Source organism: Nyctereutes procyonoides, unplaced genomic scaffold (assembly GCF_905146905.1).
Source record: "Nyctereutes procyonoides isolate TBG_1078 unplaced genomic scaffold, NYPRO_anot_genome, whole genome shotgun sequence".
In the NCBI taxonomy this organism is placed as follows: domain Eukaryota; kingdom Metazoa; phylum Chordata; class Mammalia; order Carnivora; family Canidae; genus Nyctereutes; species Nyctereutes procyonoides.
The window spans coordinates 22,027,664-22,046,700 of NW_026575139.1; the positions used below are offsets into that span (position 1 = coordinate 22,027,664).

The following is a 19,037-nucleotide window of genomic DNA, read 5'->3' on the forward strand; positions in this document are numbered from 1 at the left end:
CACACAGGCAATTTCTGGTGGTACCTAGGACACTTCTTATTTGCATATGCAGACCCTCCAAAAAGAGATCGCTAGTCTATTAAGCCTGCAATCTTGCTTACAACAAAATCAAGTAAAGGGAAAAGCCAATAGGATGAAAAATATCATACAAATACATGAATAGCTGGTTACAAAGAAATACATGGGAATAACAACCCATGAATTCAAGATAGCAGTTGCTTCTGGTTTTGTAGGAGAAAGCCTGGAATCAAGGAAGTACTAGGAGGCTACACTTGTATAGATATGGCATAATTTCTGAGATCATGCAGTGAGTAGAAGAGTGATCACCAAATTATTTTTTGCACCTTGCCTTAGGTCTTAGATATTTCACAAGTTTTTTTTTTTAATTTCACATATTTTTTTAAATACAAGGGGTATGTAGGTCCATAGGTCACTGATAAGTCTAGAACAATCAAGGTGACCACATGACGTTCGCATGGCCTGCCTGGGAACTACAGAGAAGTCACCCACACTGAACACTGTCTCCGGGAGAAGCCCGAATGATGCCTTTTTCCTCCGGGGTCCCCAGTGATGGAGGCAGACCCTCCCCAGTCTCTCCCCAGACCATGCCAAGGCCCCAGTTCCTAGTCCTCTGGAACTCTCCCCAAACCGAGGCCACAGCACAAAGTCCTGCGGGTTTGCAATGCAGTGCTCAGGAAGGTTTATGGACACAGAAAGCTACAAAGAGGCACTGGGTACCGTTGCAGACTCTGCCTCTCTGTTCCACAGGCCGGGTCCTTACATGACCCAAGCAGAGCAAATTAAATGCAGCTCATGCTCCTGCAAAAATTATCACAAACTCTGAGAAAGCCAGTCACCAAGACAGCAAGGATTCCATTTCTCTCCTCCTCCTCTGTGTAGAATACTCTGACACATGTTCCAGGATGAGAAAGGAAAGGAGCAAAAGGGGTCCTGAGGGACAGAGTGCATGAAAATTCACCAAAACACTTCCACACCAGGTTGACAGATGGTGCGCGCATGAAGGAACAAGGGCACAGTTAGATATGACTACCAGAGGAGGCCTTCCCTGGTATGCACCCCACCCTCACTCGCCATGCTGGCTCAGGAGCCCCTCCCATGCAAGGTTCCTGCTTCCCACCCCTGCCACCCCCCACCCCCCCCACCCCCCCACTTCTTGGCTGGGAGTTAGTTGCTGTCATCCCAGAGCTGGGATGAAGACAAATCGATCCTTCCGCAATGGGTGATTTTACGCCTGCTTCCCCTACTGGACTGTGAGCAGCTGGAGGGCAGAGGTCAAGTCTTATTTCCCTTCATACCCTCTGAGACTGAGCCATACGCAAGACCTGGTACAGAGCAGACTCAGTTAAAGTTTGTTAAAATAACAGATGGACAGATGTCCTCGTGTGGCCACGACAGTCCCCAGGTTTCAGAGAATATTCCTGAAGAGCCAGACACTGCTACAGTTCCTCTGGATGGGCAAAAAGGTCTTTAAAGCACTTCTTGAATTATCATACCTTCACTAAGTTGATAGCACAGTTATTCTCAAAACTGGCAGTTGGTCAGTAGCTTAAGAGCTGAAACGCTTTCCCAAAGCAAAGAGCTAGCATTCACTGGTTCCTTTAGAGGGTCTATACTTCCTCCACTGAGAAATGAGAATTCCAAATATTTGTTGGATTAACTCTTTGGTTGGTTGATTAAATACAGAAAGGGATTCCCAGGAGGAGATTCTGTAGAGATTCCCAGGGCTCATACCAGGATGGATGGACCCAGGGGAGAAGAACCCAGCAGCAGCAGCTAGTTGGCAAGAAGAGCTACACAGGAATCTTTGGTTACTCTTTCTATCCAACTTGGTGCTTTCCCCCATGTGGCAAGTGGATAAACAGAGACAATCAGGTATGAAGAGCAAAGAACATGAGATCAGGCAAGATCTGGATGACCCATTCCAAGCCCAAGATCTGCCACAAAACTTCAGGGGGCTTGGGGCACCTGGTGGCTCAGTCAGTTAAGCGTTTGACTCAATCTCAGCTCAGGTCTTGATCTCAGAGTTATAAGTTCAAGTCCTGTGTTCCATGCTGGGCATGGAACCTACTTAAAAAAAAAAAATCCCATCACTCCTCTGGATCTCCAGTCCCATCTGTACATTAGAGGCTGAGGAGCTGGTGCCAGAGATGTCTTTCTCAAGGTCAATGGCATAACTATAAAAAGAGTCATCACTGTACCTAAGCCCCTTCTAACCAATATCCTTTTTCCCCAGACAACACTCTACCAGATACCATGGTTCTAAAGGTTGACAACAGATGACCCTTCTCTCTAAATGTGCCTTTCAGTAATGTTGCAACTGTTGTCCCATACTCAAGCCTGAAGCAGCCCATGTCCCTAAACACGGTCAGGTGTAAACATTAGCAGAATTTAATGGATATGAAAGGTTTTTATAGCAAAATTATAGCTATTTGCTGTCTGCAGGTGAATAAGTACTATTGGTGAACCTCCTATCTCTGTTTAATGGGAGCCCCACTAGAAGTATAATGCTCCTGGCCTCTCTTTTCCCTCTCACTTCCTGTGGAAGGAGGACTCACCAATTAGATTGGTGAGTTTGGGAAAAAGAAACAAGTCATGCTCAGCCCACCCCTTCCTCTTGCCTCCCTTTTTGGGATTCGCACACACCCACAGACACACTGGTGCTCCACTCCTCCCTGTCCTAAGAGGCAGGCTCCCCTCTTAGAGACTAGTACTGCCATATCTGTGCCTGGCCTGTGGAGGTAAGTCTATCAAATTCAGGACTGAAGTACAAGTCCACTTGCTCACAGACCCAAGACATGCTCCAGCCCAGCATTTATCAGTAATAAAGCTGACATTCTCAGCTCTTTCTAGCAGAGACCTGCATCTCCTTTGTTCTGCTTCTCAGACAAGGAGGAAAAGATTATTAACCATTACCTCCTCAAGCCCCAATAGTAAATACTAGAGTAACTAATATGATGCATACACATACCAATGACCTGAAGCATCTGACACCATAGGAGCCCAGTGACCTACTCAGAAACAAGAAATGGGATTCAATTCAAAAGCTTCCCAAAGCAGCAGTTGAGGCCCCCTCCTATATTAGGACACTGATTAAGAAAGGAAAAGGCACCTGTGATCCCTCTCTCTCCCTCCCTCTCTCATGCTTCTACTCTATCAGATGATGAGTACGATATTATATCACATCGAAAAATATTCAGTGACTGATGACTTTAAGCATTCTCATTCACTGAAGGCTTAACAAAACTTTACGCAAGAACTTGCCATGGCTCCCTACTACCCCTGGTATACCCCTTCGCCTCTTATCCCTCTGTGACCTAGCTTTAATTCTCTTTGCCAGTATGCCCCTTTGCTTAGTATACCTTAGTCCCCAGTAACACTGAACTAATCTGTTTTTTATAGACAATCCCCAAAATTCTACCCATCAACCTCAAGCAAAATCACCTGTCCCCAGTGTTACATGTTTCAATCCTATCTACCTTTCCAGACCCAGCTCAAACACCCCATTAACTCATTCAGTCTCACCCAGATTGGGCCATTCTCTCTGCTCCTATATGCCCCAAGGGTTTTAACTATTTTAGGGTATACTAGTTGAACAAGTAAGTGAATATATTGTAGATAATAACAGGCTGTCACTTTCAGAGAAATAAGTTACACATAAGGAATGGGAGAGAGCTAAAATAAACTCTGTGATGTTAGACTGGAATTGGAAATATCAGTATAAACTCACAGTTTTTTAACAGGTGTGTGTAAGCATGAGTAAATATACATACATATATTTCCTAGCTCCACCTCCTGGAAGGGCCTAAAAACAATGGCACTCCAGGAGCAATATGCGTATCTAGCACCAACATCTTGGTTTCTAAATACCATTCTCCAATAAAAGGAACCAGGACTCCTTGGAGAAGTGATTGATTCCAGGGCTGGGGTAAGGAAAATACAAGATGAGTCTGCAGATTAGAAAGGTAAGATAGTGGGGGCGCCAGGGTGGCTCAGTTAGTTGAGTGTCCGACTCTTGGTTTCAGCTCAGGGTTGTGAGATGGAGCCCCATGGGGCTCTGTGCTCAGCAGAGGGTCTGCTTAGGATTCTCTCTCCCTCTCCTTCTGCCCCTCATCTAATGTATTTGCATTCTCTCTCTCTCTCTCTCTCTCTCTCTCTCTCTCTCTCTCTTTCTGTGTGTGTGTGTGTGTCTCCCTTCTGCCACTCTAAAATGAATAAATAAACCTTTAAAAAAAAAGTTAAGATAGTGCTCAAAAATGAATAGAGACGTGCAAAAATGACACACACACACAAAAAAATCAACCTGAAGGAGCTCCCAATGGCCAAAATTAGAAGAATTTGAACAATAAAAATAATGATGGTTTCAGGCTACAATCCATAGAATATTAAAAATATCCATGAGTTCATATGATAAAAATAATTAAATAAGCAACTAAAGGAGAAGGGATAGCTCTTCCTTACAGAAGAATTCTAATTAACAGATGTAAAAATAAGAAAAATAGAAAAATATTAACTTGTTCATTAAAATGATAAGGAGCCACTGAGACAAACTTTGTGCCTCTCAATCTCCCCTCTGGCCATATTCAAGAATCCACAGTGTTTAATTTAATAAAGCTTCTCATCTCTGTTCCTCCAGATTCAGCTGGTGCAAAGGCCACTGCCACCACTTTACAGATAGGGCAATACAGGTGCGTGCGTGGTGGCCGACCAGGAGCCTGAAAGGCCAAAATGCCCACAATACTACCCAGCACCATGCAAACCCCTCCTCACTCTGTTTAGGCCTTGGAATTTCTGAATTTCATTCTTTTCTTGAATTACCAGACCTTCTAAGATCTATCAAAACCCTACATGTGCTTCAAGATCAAGGATGCTTCTCCAGGAGTCCCCAGTGTATTAGGAATCATTTGATTGCATGTAACAGAAAACTAATCTCAAACCATCTGAAGCAAAAAGATAATCTCCTGGCACATCTAACTGGAAAGTCCAGTGGTAATCTAGTTTCAGGCTCAGCAAGATCTAGGGACTCCAATGACACGTCTCTCTACAATACTGACTCCATTCACGACAGGCTGTCGCCTCATGATGGCAAGATGGCTGCCAGCAGCTCTAAGTCAACATCCTATACTTGCAGCTAACACAGCAGAAACGGCAGTGTTCTATGAGGGACACCCCCAAAAGTCCTAGACCTGACACTCACTGACCAACACTGGCTCAGATGCCCATCCCTGAATCAATCTCTAGGGCTACAGGAATAGACTCTACAGATGGCCTAAGTCATGTGCCCACTCTTGGAGCTGAAGGTGGAGTTAGCCTCACTCAAACCTCATGGTAAATACATGAGATATGGGTGGCTCCCCAAAGGAAGTTTTAGATGCTACTCCTCAAATATGAATGGTTCTTGAGCTGAAAAATGAACATACATCTAGTATACCACACTGCCTCGGTCAGAATCAACTCAGCCTTGCCTCCTCCAGCCCAGTCTGAACACCTGTATCAGCCATGAGTTCTTTCTGCCTTCTGGACAAGCTGGTTCACACCTGCTGCCTCTGGTTACAAGCATCCTGGACACTAGGAGTCTGGTTCTTCAAAGCACACACCCCCTCAGCTGCCCAGCAAAATGCCACTGCACCTCTAGAAAACTTTGATTCCCACCCCTTCCTGATGTGGAGCTGAGTCACTCAGATACCAGCCAGCCGAGCACCAACCTTGAAACTGCTTCTCTAAGTCACTGTCTCTTGGCTCTGGCATACTCTGGGACCTGGAGATGCTGACTTGACAGGTGAGATAATTATGTTTTACCCTTCACTCATTCCGTTATCAGTCACGAAGACAAGAACAGATAAGTGTTCCAATGGAAGAACACACTCCTGCAGTATTTACTCTCGCCAGCTCCCCTTCCCAGGCACAACTCCCAGGGACCAGCCTACACTCTTGTTATCTGTGTCAGCTACCACGTGCTACCCTCTTGCCAAATACCAGGCTGCACTTCCCTTCCTGCATCCCCTAAAGCTGTCAACTTTCCCAGGAACTGTGGCACCATTGCCTTTCAGATGACTTACACATGAGGGCCACTGTCTCCACATGACCCATCCCCTGTCTGCTCTGCAGAGAGCTTGCCCCTGAGCCCTGGCCTGGACCTCTGTGCAGAATGTCTCTCTGGTGGGCTGTGAGGCTCAGAACACTGGTTCAATGGAGAAAGAGGGATAGGGAAAAGCAGGGGGTGGGCATGGGCATCAGTCTCAGAGCCTGGGGCTTTGAGATCTTCTGACACAAACTAACATTTCATCAATTCATTTGCTCAACAAACCTTTATTCAAGACCTACTGTGTCCTGGGCACTGCTATTGGTGCTGCGAACATGAAGACCAAGTGTCTGTCCTCATGGAGCACACCTCCTAGTAGACATCCGACTGATTTTTGATATCTGCTTCACATTTAGACTTCACAACACACTGTCTCAGATATTATCTAAAGCCTCAATATGTGCTATAGCCAACTGTGGTCTACAGACAAGGAAAATGGTAGTTCCAAAGGCTAAATGACCACCTTAAAGACAGAGCACACATTCAGGTCTTCTGCATACAAACCATGCACCCTTTCTAGTTCTCTCCCAAGGAAGGAGCTAGTAGGGTGTAGCCTGAAACAGCCATTAAGTCAACTCAGTCCTAGGTATCATCATCAGAGGTAGAAAATATAAAAAAGATGACCCAATCCCTCATCTAAAGGAATCTATAGTCTAAAGTGAGAGGAAGGCATGTAACCAATTATCATTTGTGGTAGAAATAAAAAAGACAGAATGATTAAATTCAAAAAGGAAGATATCTCTGGAAGGACCCATATGACATGATGATCACTTCCAGGCAGGAAAACTGGGTACCTGAGGAAGGGAGAGAAGAATAATTTTGTATGTTCAAATGTTATATACTTTGAATTGCATGCTATGTGAATCTATTTCTCATTAAATGATGCTTTGATGATGCAATCAGCCAAATCCTGAATACAGAAAATTCTATAGGGTAAATGATCTGCTTTTTTCAACAAGCAAATAGCTCAAAAAGAGGAGGGAAGGGAAATATTATAGATTTGAGAAGATTTTGGTTGATGTTTCCTAATGCAATATATGCACTTCATTTGGATCCAGATTGTAATGTACCAACTTTAAAACGACATTTTTGGGAACAAGGATATTTGAGTATAAACTAGCTATTAGAAGTTATTAAGGAAATATTGTTATATTTGTTAGTTATGGGGCACCTGGTGGCTCAATGGCTGAGCATCTGCCTTTGGCTCAGGTCGTGATCCCACCATCCTAGGATGGAGTTTTCCATCGGGTTCCCCACAGGGAGCCTGCTTCTCCCTCTGCCTATGTCTCTGCCTCTCTGTCTCTCTCTCATAAATAAATAAAATCTTTTTTTAATTTTGTTAATTATGATTATGGTATTTAAGCTTTTTTAAGGTACTTATCTACTAGAGATACAGAGTTAAGTATTTACAAATTAAATAATATGATGCCTGAGATTTGCTTTTAAATATTTCAGCAAAAATAAATAAATGAATTAAAAATGAATGAATGAAGGAGCAAGTAGATGATACAAGACTGACAAAATGTTAATAATGTCTGAAGCTGGATGACAATTGTATAAGTGTTCATTATACTATTCTATTCTCATTAATGGTTGAAATTTCTATAATGAAAAGTTTAAATAAAAATTTTAAAGTTAATTACCCCATTCACCAAGAATGACTGAGAAGGAAAGTGTCACGGAGGAAAGGTATTTGAGCTGAGGCCAAAAGGATGACTAGAAATTTTCTAAGGGGCCAAGGGCATTCCAGGCTGAGCAAAGACATATAGATCTATCACAAACCTCTCTCTGGAGGAAACAAAAGTATCTACACTTGACCCCAAACTCAACTTACATCCAAAAAAAAAAAAAATGCCTTCTTGCTTTCTTGCTTGTTGCCTCACTCATCTAGTCACAGCATCAAAATCAATGGACCTATCCCAAGTGAGGAAAAAAGGTGTGGGGTCGACAGCTCCACTCAGCGGCTTAGCAAGAAGCCCCAGTGTAGTCTTGAGAGGACTGGAAAGCAATTAACCTTTTTCAGTCGGGTTTTACCTGACAAAGCACTTCCGAAGCCAACTGAGTTATCTCAGGAACAGGACTCATCCCTCCTGAGTCATCCCAGACACCTTGTGCTCCCCAGAAACACGCACCAGCCTCCCTGACAGTGCCTCGTAGATTAATAACCTGAGTGCCATGGGACCCACCTTGATGGCAGCCTGGCAGCCTGGCCCATCAGCACAAAAACATCTCCAATGAGGAGCAAGTCCTCCTTTCCTGGCTCCCAAGCCCCCGGCCTCAATCTCCCACACCGCCCCCTTCCCACCTCCAGCTGCATGCAGGAATTTCTCAGGCTCTACAGCTACTTCAAGACTTACCCAGTCCTAGCCTGGCTCAGATGGGTCCCCTGGGTTCCTTACCTTGGATCGAAGCTGCAAGTACTCCTCTGAGCCATAGGGGACACTCCTCAGGGAGGTGAGATAGTCATAACTGATGACAGCTGTCTGTGGACCAAGGAAAAGAAAGGCTTAGTGCCTGGACAGCAAAGACTGCTCCTTGGCACCCCTACAGCCACAGGCCCCCGACATAGGCAATATGTCTAGAGAAGTAGACAACCCCTCCCCTAAGATGCTCTGTCCCCAGATCTTAGCCTGGCTGGCTTCTTCCTGTCAAGCAGCACTCTGCACGAATGCCACCTCTGCAGAGAGCCCTAACACACCAGGAACTCTCAATTATTTATCGTAACAAAATGATCATACCCTAAATTACCTTGTTCATTTGTTTCCTTATATGTGGACTATCTTCTCTTTGCTAGAATTTCAGCTCTATAAACACAGAGGCTTATCTCTCCCACTCATCACTGTACCCCCAGTACCTTTTTCCTATGCCAGGCACATAGGTAAATGCTCAGTAAGGACTAGTTGAATGCATGCTGTTGGATAAACTTATTATCACAAATAAACATTATTTTATATTTATGTTGCTCTGATAGCCTAAGTTTTGATTCTGGGTCCCTTGGCCAAAAGTCTAGGAGAAGTCCCCATATACTTGGTGAATCAGAAAATTTTAGGCTTCCAGATATCTCAGACATGGAGGAGACAGGCCAAAGTCTCCCTTTTAGAACTGAGCAACTGAGGCCCCTCCAAGTTAAGGGGCTGACACAGCTGATACCAAAAGAAGTCTATTCCCTTGTCTACACCCCCAAAGCTTTATTCCATTTGACATAAGTGTGTTGAACACCAACCACAAGCAAGAGCTGGTCACTGAACAAGGCACAAAGCCAATCAAGACCAGAGCCCTGGTGACTGGTTTATAAAGAACTGGTAAATGCCCTCCTCCCTCGTTTCCAGCTATAGCTGGCCCTTGAACAACATGGGTTTGAACTGTGCAGATCCACTTATAGATGGGTTGTTTTTGTTGTTGGTGGTGGTGGTGGTGATAGTAAATTACAGTATTCTATAAATGTATTTTCTCTTCCTTATGATTTTCTTAACATTTTTTCTTTAGCTTACCTTAAGAATACAGTATATGACACATATGATACACAAACACTGTGTTAATAAACTGTTCATGTTATCTGTAAGACTTCTGGTCAACAGTAGGCTATTAGACATTAAGGTTTGGAGGAGTCAAAAGTTATACCTGGATCTTTGACTGCATGGGTGTTGGCACCCTAACCCCCACATAGTTCAAGAGCCAACTGTATTCAAATCCCTAAGGTTCCATTGAAGCCTGCTTGCCCTAGGGCACTCATCCTGACTCCCAGCCTACAGGTTTCAGTTCTGTGTCTGAGGTGCCATAAGTGGTCACCTGAGTCACACATCTTGACCCAATCCATGGCTTTTGATTGTTTTTTGACCCATTCATGTGAGCACTCCTCAATCATAAGCTCCTTTAAAGCCGGGTCTAGGTGGGATAGTTCATTTCTACTTCTCAAAGCATATAAGACAATGTTGGGCCCCAGAAAGGCACTCAGTAGGCTCTCAGGAATCATTTTATATCCCATGCCTATTTATTTGTCCATCTAGATTCTGTAACTCGCTCGGGAGAAGACTTCACAACACTGAGTATTAAGGAAACAATCAGACAACAACAACAACCCAAACAGACTGTGCATCAGAGTCTATCCACACCAAGGGGAAGAAAAGATGAGCTCACCCTGCAGCAGACAAAGGAGGAAAGAAAGCATTGAAGCATGTGGCAATCTACCCACCGATTGGGCAATTATATACGCATGTCTGGGAGAGTTGCTCTCAGCAGCATTAAGAGGACACGATCACACAAGAAGGATGCTCCCGGGCCACTGAAGAACACCTCTAAAGGTGAAATTTACAACTCAGATTCTCTGTTAGTCTGGTATTACTAAGCCGCCCTCACACGTGCAAAATGAAGGGATCCTCAAAGTTCTCCAAAGCCAGGCTGCTCCGAGTATGAGCCCTGCCTCAGAAACCACGCACACTAGCTCCCTGGAGAAAGCGTTTTCTGATAGAATTTCAACAAAGCTGCAAAGTCTTGCCATATGCATTTGCTGAGGAGTACCAGCCCAGGTCTGTCACTAAAGTAAGATACAGAGTCTAAAATGTAAAGGCTTCAACAGAGACCCTGTGCAATTCCATTCTATTTGGGTTCAGGGTGACAGCGGTCAGGCATACAAGAACACAGATACATGGGGGCACACAGCCATGCCTGTGCAGCTGAGCAGAGGGAGTCTTGCACATGTAAGGCTACGCGGGTAACTCCACATCTGTTACAGGTACAAACACCTGCAGGGAATACTGCAGTTCCCCTGCCACTCTGACAAGGAGAAAGACCTACCGTTGCCACTGCTCTGCCGACCCTGACAGCACCAAAGTCGTTAGGATCCAAGTACTTGTTACTGTATAGATAGAAGCCCGAGGCAGTAAGAGCCACGCCGGTCCACGAAGCAAGCTTCAGAACCCTTCTGGCCATGTTCCCAGACCCTGTAGAAGGAAAGGAGAGAACGAGAAACAGTGGAGCTCCACAGTTAAGTCAGACCAGGATTCAAATCCAGGCTCTGCCACTTCATAGATTATGTGACCTCGGGTCATTTTCTTAATCTTGTTGATCTATCTCCTCACTCGTAAAACAGGAGGATACCTACCTCAAAAGTTATTGGGATAAAAGGAGATCATGTATATAAAATGCTTAGCAGAGGACCTGGCACCAAGTCTCAAAGTCATTATTCCTTGCAGGGCGCCAGGTACCATTCTAGGCCCTGGGGGAGAGGGAACAAAACACAGTTCCTGCCCATGTGCTCCTTACACTCTAGGTGGGACGACAGGTGGGAAGCAAACAGGCCTTTTAGAACACCAGCTGGTATCAATAACAGAAGAAAATCAAAGAGGGTCAGAGGAAGGAGGATGAATATGTGAGGAAAGTGCTATCTCAGATGGGGAAAGTGGAAAGCATGCCAGCCATCATCACTTATAACTTGTTCACCACCATGCACACACAGGTCAGAAGTGCTCAGGCCACAGCTGAAACGGCAGCTGGTCAGAAGCAGCCAGATAAGCTCTCCACGTCTGGCTGATTTCCAAAATATTGATTTCAGATAGAGTAAACTGCCACCCGTCTAAACCGTGAGCCCCCTGAAGGCAAACACCACGACTATAATTACAGTGTCCACTCACGGTCCTGCAGGGTACTTTGCAATTAGGGATTCAATGTCCACCTGCTGATTTGATCTGTTTAACCAGATGCACTCTCAGTCAGTGGGATTAAGTGGACAAGGCTCCCTGATACCAGAACTACCAGAACTAGCTCAGTCCACCAGGTGTATTGTTGAAGCATTTGGGGCCCACTGTACCCAGGAGGCTGTTTCCCCTTCAATTTCTAGGAACTCTGTATGAAACTAAAATCCTTGAACACAGTGGCAGGTAGCAGGAGAGAAGTCCACCCAGGAGAAGGGAATCACTAAGCCGCCCACATGTGCAAATGCTGTACAGATGCAGCAGGAAGATCCAGGTCATCACTGTTTGGTTCTGCTCTGGACTCAGTCTCTGACCATCCTCTCCCTGCTCTGTGCCTCTGTTTCCTCCTTGTAGGAAACTATTGCTGCACACAGCCTTGTCTGTGTTTTCTTTAAAATCTATTTGGACCCATGCCTCATAGTAGAACCACAGATTTTTTTTTTAAGTATTCACAGATACATCTTTTTCCATTCTTCTACTTTCAACTTACATTTTATATCATCTCTCTAAACAACATATAGTTGGTCTTTTCTGTTGGCATTTAGTATAACTCATATATTTAGATTTAATTTTACAATCTTCGTCCATTTCAAAAATGCAGATTTCTTACACTACATTAACAAAATGAAGGATAAAAATCACATGATCATCTCAACAGATGCAGAAAATGCATCTGACAAAATCCACATCCACTTATGATTAAAAACTCTCAACAAAGTAGGTACAGGGGAACATACCTCAACATAATAAAGACCATATACGACAAACTCAGAGCTAATATCATACTGACTAGTGAATGGTTGCAAGCTTTTCCTCTAACATCAGGAACAGGACAAGAAGTCCACTCCCGCCTCTTTTATTCAACACAATACAGGATGTCCTAGCCAGAGCAATTAGGCAAGAAAAAGAAGTAAAAGCCATCCAAATTAGAAAGGAAGAAGTAAAACTATCACTATTTGCAAATGACATATTATATACAGAAAACCCTAAGCAATCCACCAAAAAACTGTCAGAATAAATAAAGTAAAGGTACAGGATACAAAATCAGCATGCAAAAATCTGTTGTGTTTCTATACACTAATAATGAATAATCAGAAAGAGAAATTAAGAAAGCAATCCCATTTATAATTGCATCAAAAATAAAATACCTAGGAATAAATTTAACCAAAGAGGTGAAAGACTTGTTCACTGATAATTATGAAATATTAATGAAGAAATTAGGCAATAAATGGAAAGATATTTGGTGTTTATGGATTGGAAGAATATTGTTAAAATTTCCATATCACCCAAAGCAATCTACAGATTCATTACAATCCCTATCAAAATTCTAATAGTATTTTTCAGAGAAATAAAACAAACTATCCTAAAATTTGTATGGAACCACAAAAGAAGCAAAATAGCCAGAGCAATCTTGAGGAAGAAGAACAAAGCTGGAAGTATCATGGTCTCTGGTTATACTATTATATTACAAAACTGTAATCAAAACAGTATGGCATTGGCATAAAAATAGACACACATATGTCAATGAAACCCAACAGAGAGTCCAGAAATAAACCTATATACATATGGACAATTAATTTACAACAAAGGAGCCAAGAATATACAATGGGGAAAGGATAGTCTTTTTTAAAAAATGGTGAAGGGAAAACTCGATGACCATATGCAAGAGAATGAAACTGGAACCCTATTATATACCATACACAAAAGCTAACTCAAAATGGGTTAATGACTTGAACATAAGTTCTGAAAGCATAAAACTTGCAGAAGAAAACATAGGCAGTAAGTTCCTTGACATAAGTCTTGGCAATGACTTTTTGAATCTGACACCAACAGCAAAACAAACAAAAGCAAAAGTAAACAAATGGGACTACGTGAAACTAAAAAGTTTCCATACACCAAAGGAAACCATCAACAAAATGAAAAGGCAACCTACTGGATGGGAAAAATATTTCTAAATCATGTATCTGATAAGGGTTTAATATTCAAAATAAAGAATTCATACAACTCAATAGTTTTTAAAAATCTAATTAAAATACGAGCAGGAGATCTGAATCGACATTTTCCAGGGAAGACATACAAATTGCCAACAGGAATAGCAAAAGAAAAAAAAAATACCAGAAGATGTGCAATAGCAGTAATCATCAGGGAAATGCAAATTTAAACTACAATGAGATATCACTTCACACCTGCTAGAATGGCTAGTATCAAAATGATGAGAAATAACAAGTGTTGGCAAGGATATAAAGAAAAAGGAAGACTTGTACACTGTTAACAGGAATGTAAATTGGTGTAGCCACTATGGAAAAGAGTATGGAGGGTCTTCAAAAACTTAAAAATAGAACTACCATATGATTTAGCAATTCCACTTCTGGGTATTTAAAAGAAAACAAAAACATTAACTCAAAAAGACATATGAATTCATATGTTCACTGCAGCATTATTTACAATAGCCAAGAAATGGAAACAACCTAAATGTCCATCAATGGATGAATGCATAAAGAAAATGTGATTCATAGGTGAATACAATGGAATTCAGCCATAAAAAAGAATGAAATCTTGCCATTTGTAGCACCATGGATGGACCTGAAGGGTAGTATGCTGAATGAAGTAAGTTAGAGAGAAAAAGACAAATACCATATGATCTCACTTGTATGTGGAACCTAAAAAAAAAAACAAAAACAAAAAATACTCACAGATACAAAGAACCGGTTGGTGGGAGTGGGCTAAATGGGTGAAGGGGATCAATAAATGCAAACTTCTAGTTATAAAATAAATCATAGAGAAGTTAATGTATAGCATGGACAATAATTACTATTTTATTATATATTTGTAAGTTGCTAAGAGTAAATCCTAAAAGTTCTCATTACAAGAAAAAAAATTGTAATTGTGTAGTGAGGGTGATTAACTAGACCTATTGCAGTCCTCATTTCCCAATGTATATAAATATTGAACCACTATGTCGTACACCTGAAACTGATGTTATCTGTCAATTATACCTCCATTTAACATTTTTTCTAAAAACACACAAAAATGTAAATTCTGAGGTCTACCCTCTGGCCCACTGAATCACCACCTCTGGGCGTGGGACTCAGGAACCTGCATTCTAATAACATAATGGGTGATTTTTATGCAAGCTGAAGTCTGAGAGCCATCCTTCTAAATATTTTCTTTTTAATAAAGAGGCTGCATGTGTTCAAATCCATCGGTGAAACCATGCCCAAAAGCAAGCCTTCCAAGTTTATCATACCTACTCCCAACCCCAGGTATCTGTGATCACCCTACAAGAGTGACTACAAACAATTATTTTTAAAGAAATAATGTAAGAAACCCATGTGTTTCCCTAAACACAAATGCTCTGGCTCAGCTCCTGGGTTCAGTTCCTAACTGTGCCAAGAATGGAGTCTGTAAATAAAAATAAATTAAAATCTTGCTTTGTAGAATGGGCTTTATTTACTTCATATTCTTTTTTCCCCATATTCTCTTTATTTATGAAAATCTCCCTACCTCCACATCATTATGCCAGCTTTTTATTTCTTTATTTTTCTGCCAACATTTTAATAAGCCCAGGGCTCCTTCCAGAAAGAGACATGGTGGTTGGGAACATGCAGTCCAGCATGCCTGGGTTTGAGTCTCTGTACTTACTTAACAACTGGGTAAATTGGCAAATTGCTAACTCTGACTCTTATGACCTTGTCCATAAAATGGGGATGATGACAGCAGTGTCTACCAGATGGGATAGTAAGGGACAAGGGAATCATGCAAAACGTATTGCAAGGTGCCACCTACAGTAGCACACAGTAGCAACCACTACTACCACCACCACTCATCTCTTATTATTATACTTATTATTACAATTATTCATTATTTCCTCTCCCAATGCCATGCTTTGGTAAAGGACCTTACTTACTCCCCTGCCTGTCAGTCTCTGGAGACTTCTGCATGCCTCACTTCTAATATCGGGACAGGTACCCACCTAACTCTCCCCTTTCACCTTGCTATCTACATACGCTCAGCCTGTAGTGTCTTCTACCAAAAAGGGGAGGGTGCTCAGTTCACCCTCAACCTTGTCTCACTAAGACACGGGTTCCCAACTGGACCTGGAAGCAGGCCTTACATTAGGCTGTGTACCTCAGCTCCTTATACACCTTCCTTCTTTAAGATCATTGGTGCAAGAAGGTCCATGAGGGATGATCCAGAGACCATCACTGCGGGGCCTGCAGAGAAGCCCACATTAAAAAGGTCATATGGAGCCACTAGTGGCCAGGGAATCAGCCTCAGTCAGGAATTCAGGCTCTGGAGCCAGGAAGAATCCTGCTCCACTGCTCACCAGCTGTGTGACCTTGAGCAAGTCACAACCTTGGGCCCTCCCATGTAATTACAGACAAAAGGGAGCTCTTGACAGTACCTCCCTCCTAGGGTCACTATGAGCATTAAATGAGATGCTGCTTTAATATAATGCCTAACATATTCAGCAAACAAGACTTCTTTTCCTTACTGCTATTTTAAACTTCATTTCTTCTTTCCAGAAATACTGATGAGCTTATGTAGAAGAACTCCTAGCACCTGGGAGATCAGGATTTGGCGCAACCTCATACAATTAACAAAGCAGGGGAGGAAGGCCATCCTATCTTGTGTGAACTGCCCAACCATTCCCCTTTCCAAATGCATTTCCTCATATCCCATCTGACCTTTACTCTCCACCCAGGTCATCATCACCCTAACCTTCATGGGCACTCATATTATTCTATATCCTCTCCACTGACAAAAATGTCCAAATTCTCTAGTAAGGCATTCAAGGCCCATCCTATTCGTATCCCATCAGACTTTGCCAGCTTCATCTCCCAGATACCTCTCCACCCTCAAACCCCGTCCCTCATCCCTCTATGAAGCCTTTTGTGAGCCAACCAATTAGAATTAGTTGCTCCCTCGGTGTCCATCGAAAGATGAATGGATAAAGAAGATGTGGTTTATGTATACAATGGAATATTACTCAGCCATTAGAAACGACAAATACCCACCATTTGCTTCCACGGGGATGGAACTGGAGGGCATTATGCTGAGTGAAATAAGTCAATTGGAGAAGGACAAACATTATATGGTCTCATTCATTTGGGGAATATAAATAATAGTGAAAAGGAATAAAGGGGAAAGGAGAAAAAAATAGGTGGCAAATATCAGAAAGGGAGACAGAACATGTAAGACTCCTAACTCTGGGAAACGAACTAGGGGTGGTGGAAGGGGAGGAGGGCGGGGGGTGGGGGTGACTGGGTGGTGGGCACTGAGGTGGGCACTTGACGCGATGAGCACTGGGTGTTATTCTGTATGTTGGCAAATTGAACACCAATAAAAAATAAATTTATTATTAAAAAAAAGAATTAGTTGCTCCTTCCTATCTGGCCTTATTATGCACTGCTTTTTTCTCTAAGCATCTGGTCCTATTTCTGCCTCTTTCATTACATGCAAAGGGCAGAATTTGTTAACATATTACATAATTAATTAATAAGCCTGCTAACAAATACATGATTGAATAAGAGTGAATTTTTCCCCCATCTATTCGCAACATGGAAGCCTCAGTCCAATTATGCATCCCTCTGCTCTCAACTCTCTCCCACTTCACTCAGAAGACCTAAGGCACTGGCCTACAAAGCCCTACCTGATCTGCCCCCCAGTTTCCTCCAACATCCCAGGCCTTTCCATTTTCCCCCTTACTCCACTTCAAAAGTGCTAATGTCCTTGCTATTCCTCAAACACAGCAGGCACATTCTGGCCTCGCTATTCTCCCCCACAACACAGAGGTCATAAGCTATTTCCATAAAGGACCATATATTAAATATTTTCAGCTTTGCAAACTACATTGCCACTGTCAGAACTACTCAACTCTGCATTGTACCACAAAGCCAATGGCAACCACAGACAATACATAAAGTGATGGGTAAGGCCTGGCCCAGCGGCTACAGTTTACGAAACCTGCCTTAGCATAGAAGGTGCTCCAAAAGTATTTACTAAATGGATGAATCAAGGGGGAAAGCCTACAGCCCATGAAGCTTATGATGAGCCAGTAACAAATCAGGTTCCCAGGTGAAAACCACCCCAGGGCTGTCAATTGGGTAATTGGGTCTATACACACACACACACACACACACACACACACACACACACACACACACACACACACCACCTCCCTGGTGTGGTGGACACCTGCCTGTCCCTGTGGGCAATAAGGCCACCCCTAGCCATGAGACCACCCCACCTTGGGAGGAGAAGCCTCAGGGAAGCAGACACAATTCCCAAGACCTGGTTTTCATGCAAATGTCCTCAGTAATAAAAGAGGTGGAAATTGAAAAACATAAAATAGATGATATAGGAGCCAAAGTGCGTCTAAATAGATTGGAGATGGAGTTTTCCATAAGGTGTGAGTCTTTAACATGCAAATGAGTCGCTTCCCTCAGGGTATTTTAAAAGACCCTGTCAGCCGTGAAATATGTCTGTCGATGAAAAACACCTTTCGTTATTAAACCCTTTGCTAATGAATTGCCTTGCCCAGTTCTGTTTACTCGTCTTTCTGACTTCCACCTGAGTTACCTCTCACATGCGCACACACTTTTTGGGAGGTGAAGGGAGCCTGAGGATACCGAGCCCCTAAAACCTAAACATCAGGTAACAATATTAGCAACAACCAACCTTTAGAAAGCCCTTTGCACTCATTATCTCCTTAGATATTCCACACAACCCAGTAAGATGAGACAAATATTATTATCATCTACAGGCATAAGTAAGGGAAAGCCACAGGGAACACCCCAGCGGGTGATGAAACAAGGCCAAAGGCAAGTGTGGAAAGCTCTATAAATGGGAAGTTGATGGTCAAATGAAATGTCCACCCCCTGGGCACAACTAAACGGGGAACCAAGCATTTACTGTTTGTGGTGGGCCAAGAAGTGGCTTGGCTTATCAGTTACCACCCATCCGCAACCCCCTCCCATGCCACATTTCAGGATAATAAGCATGGAAATCACCTTTCCCTGTTTGGTGCACAGGTGAGAATGGCCAGAGGAAAGGCACTTTGGGCTCCAATTCCATCAATCCTGTAAGTGACCACAGCCTCCTCCCATTTCCTAACGAGGCCATTAAAGAAATTCAGCATTATTTCTTCTGGTCTGCTCCCAAGACTGGAAAAGACCCAATAAGAGTGATCAGGTTTTCAGGGAAACCTGAAAATGTTTCATCAAGTAGCTAAAAACCAAACAAGG

At 42.8% G+C, this 19,037-nt stretch overlaps 1 protein-coding gene across 4 annotated transcripts in view; it reads right to left on the reverse strand.

The window, feature by feature from the left end:
• ADCK1 (aarF domain containing kinase 1) overlaps positions 1-19,037 on the reverse strand; it is a 116,367-nt gene that overhangs the window by 94,934 nt on the left and 2,396 nt on the right. For 2 of the 4 annotated variants that reach the window (XM_055303566.1, XM_055303567.1), the window contains exons 2-4: positions 18,804-18,956; positions 10,895-11,040; positions 8,500-8,583 (exon numbers count right to left, since the gene is read on the reverse strand). In XM_055303566.1, the coding sequence (XP_055159541.1) occupies positions 8,500-8,583; positions 10,895-11,040; positions 18,804-18,915 (342 nt within the window). In that variant the 5' untranslated portion in view covers positions 18,916-18,956. The remainder of the gene's footprint in view (positions 1-8,499; positions 8,584-10,894; positions 11,041-18,803; positions 18,957-19,037) is intronic. The other 2 variants (XM_055303568.1, XM_055303570.1) reach the window with 1 other exon arrangement.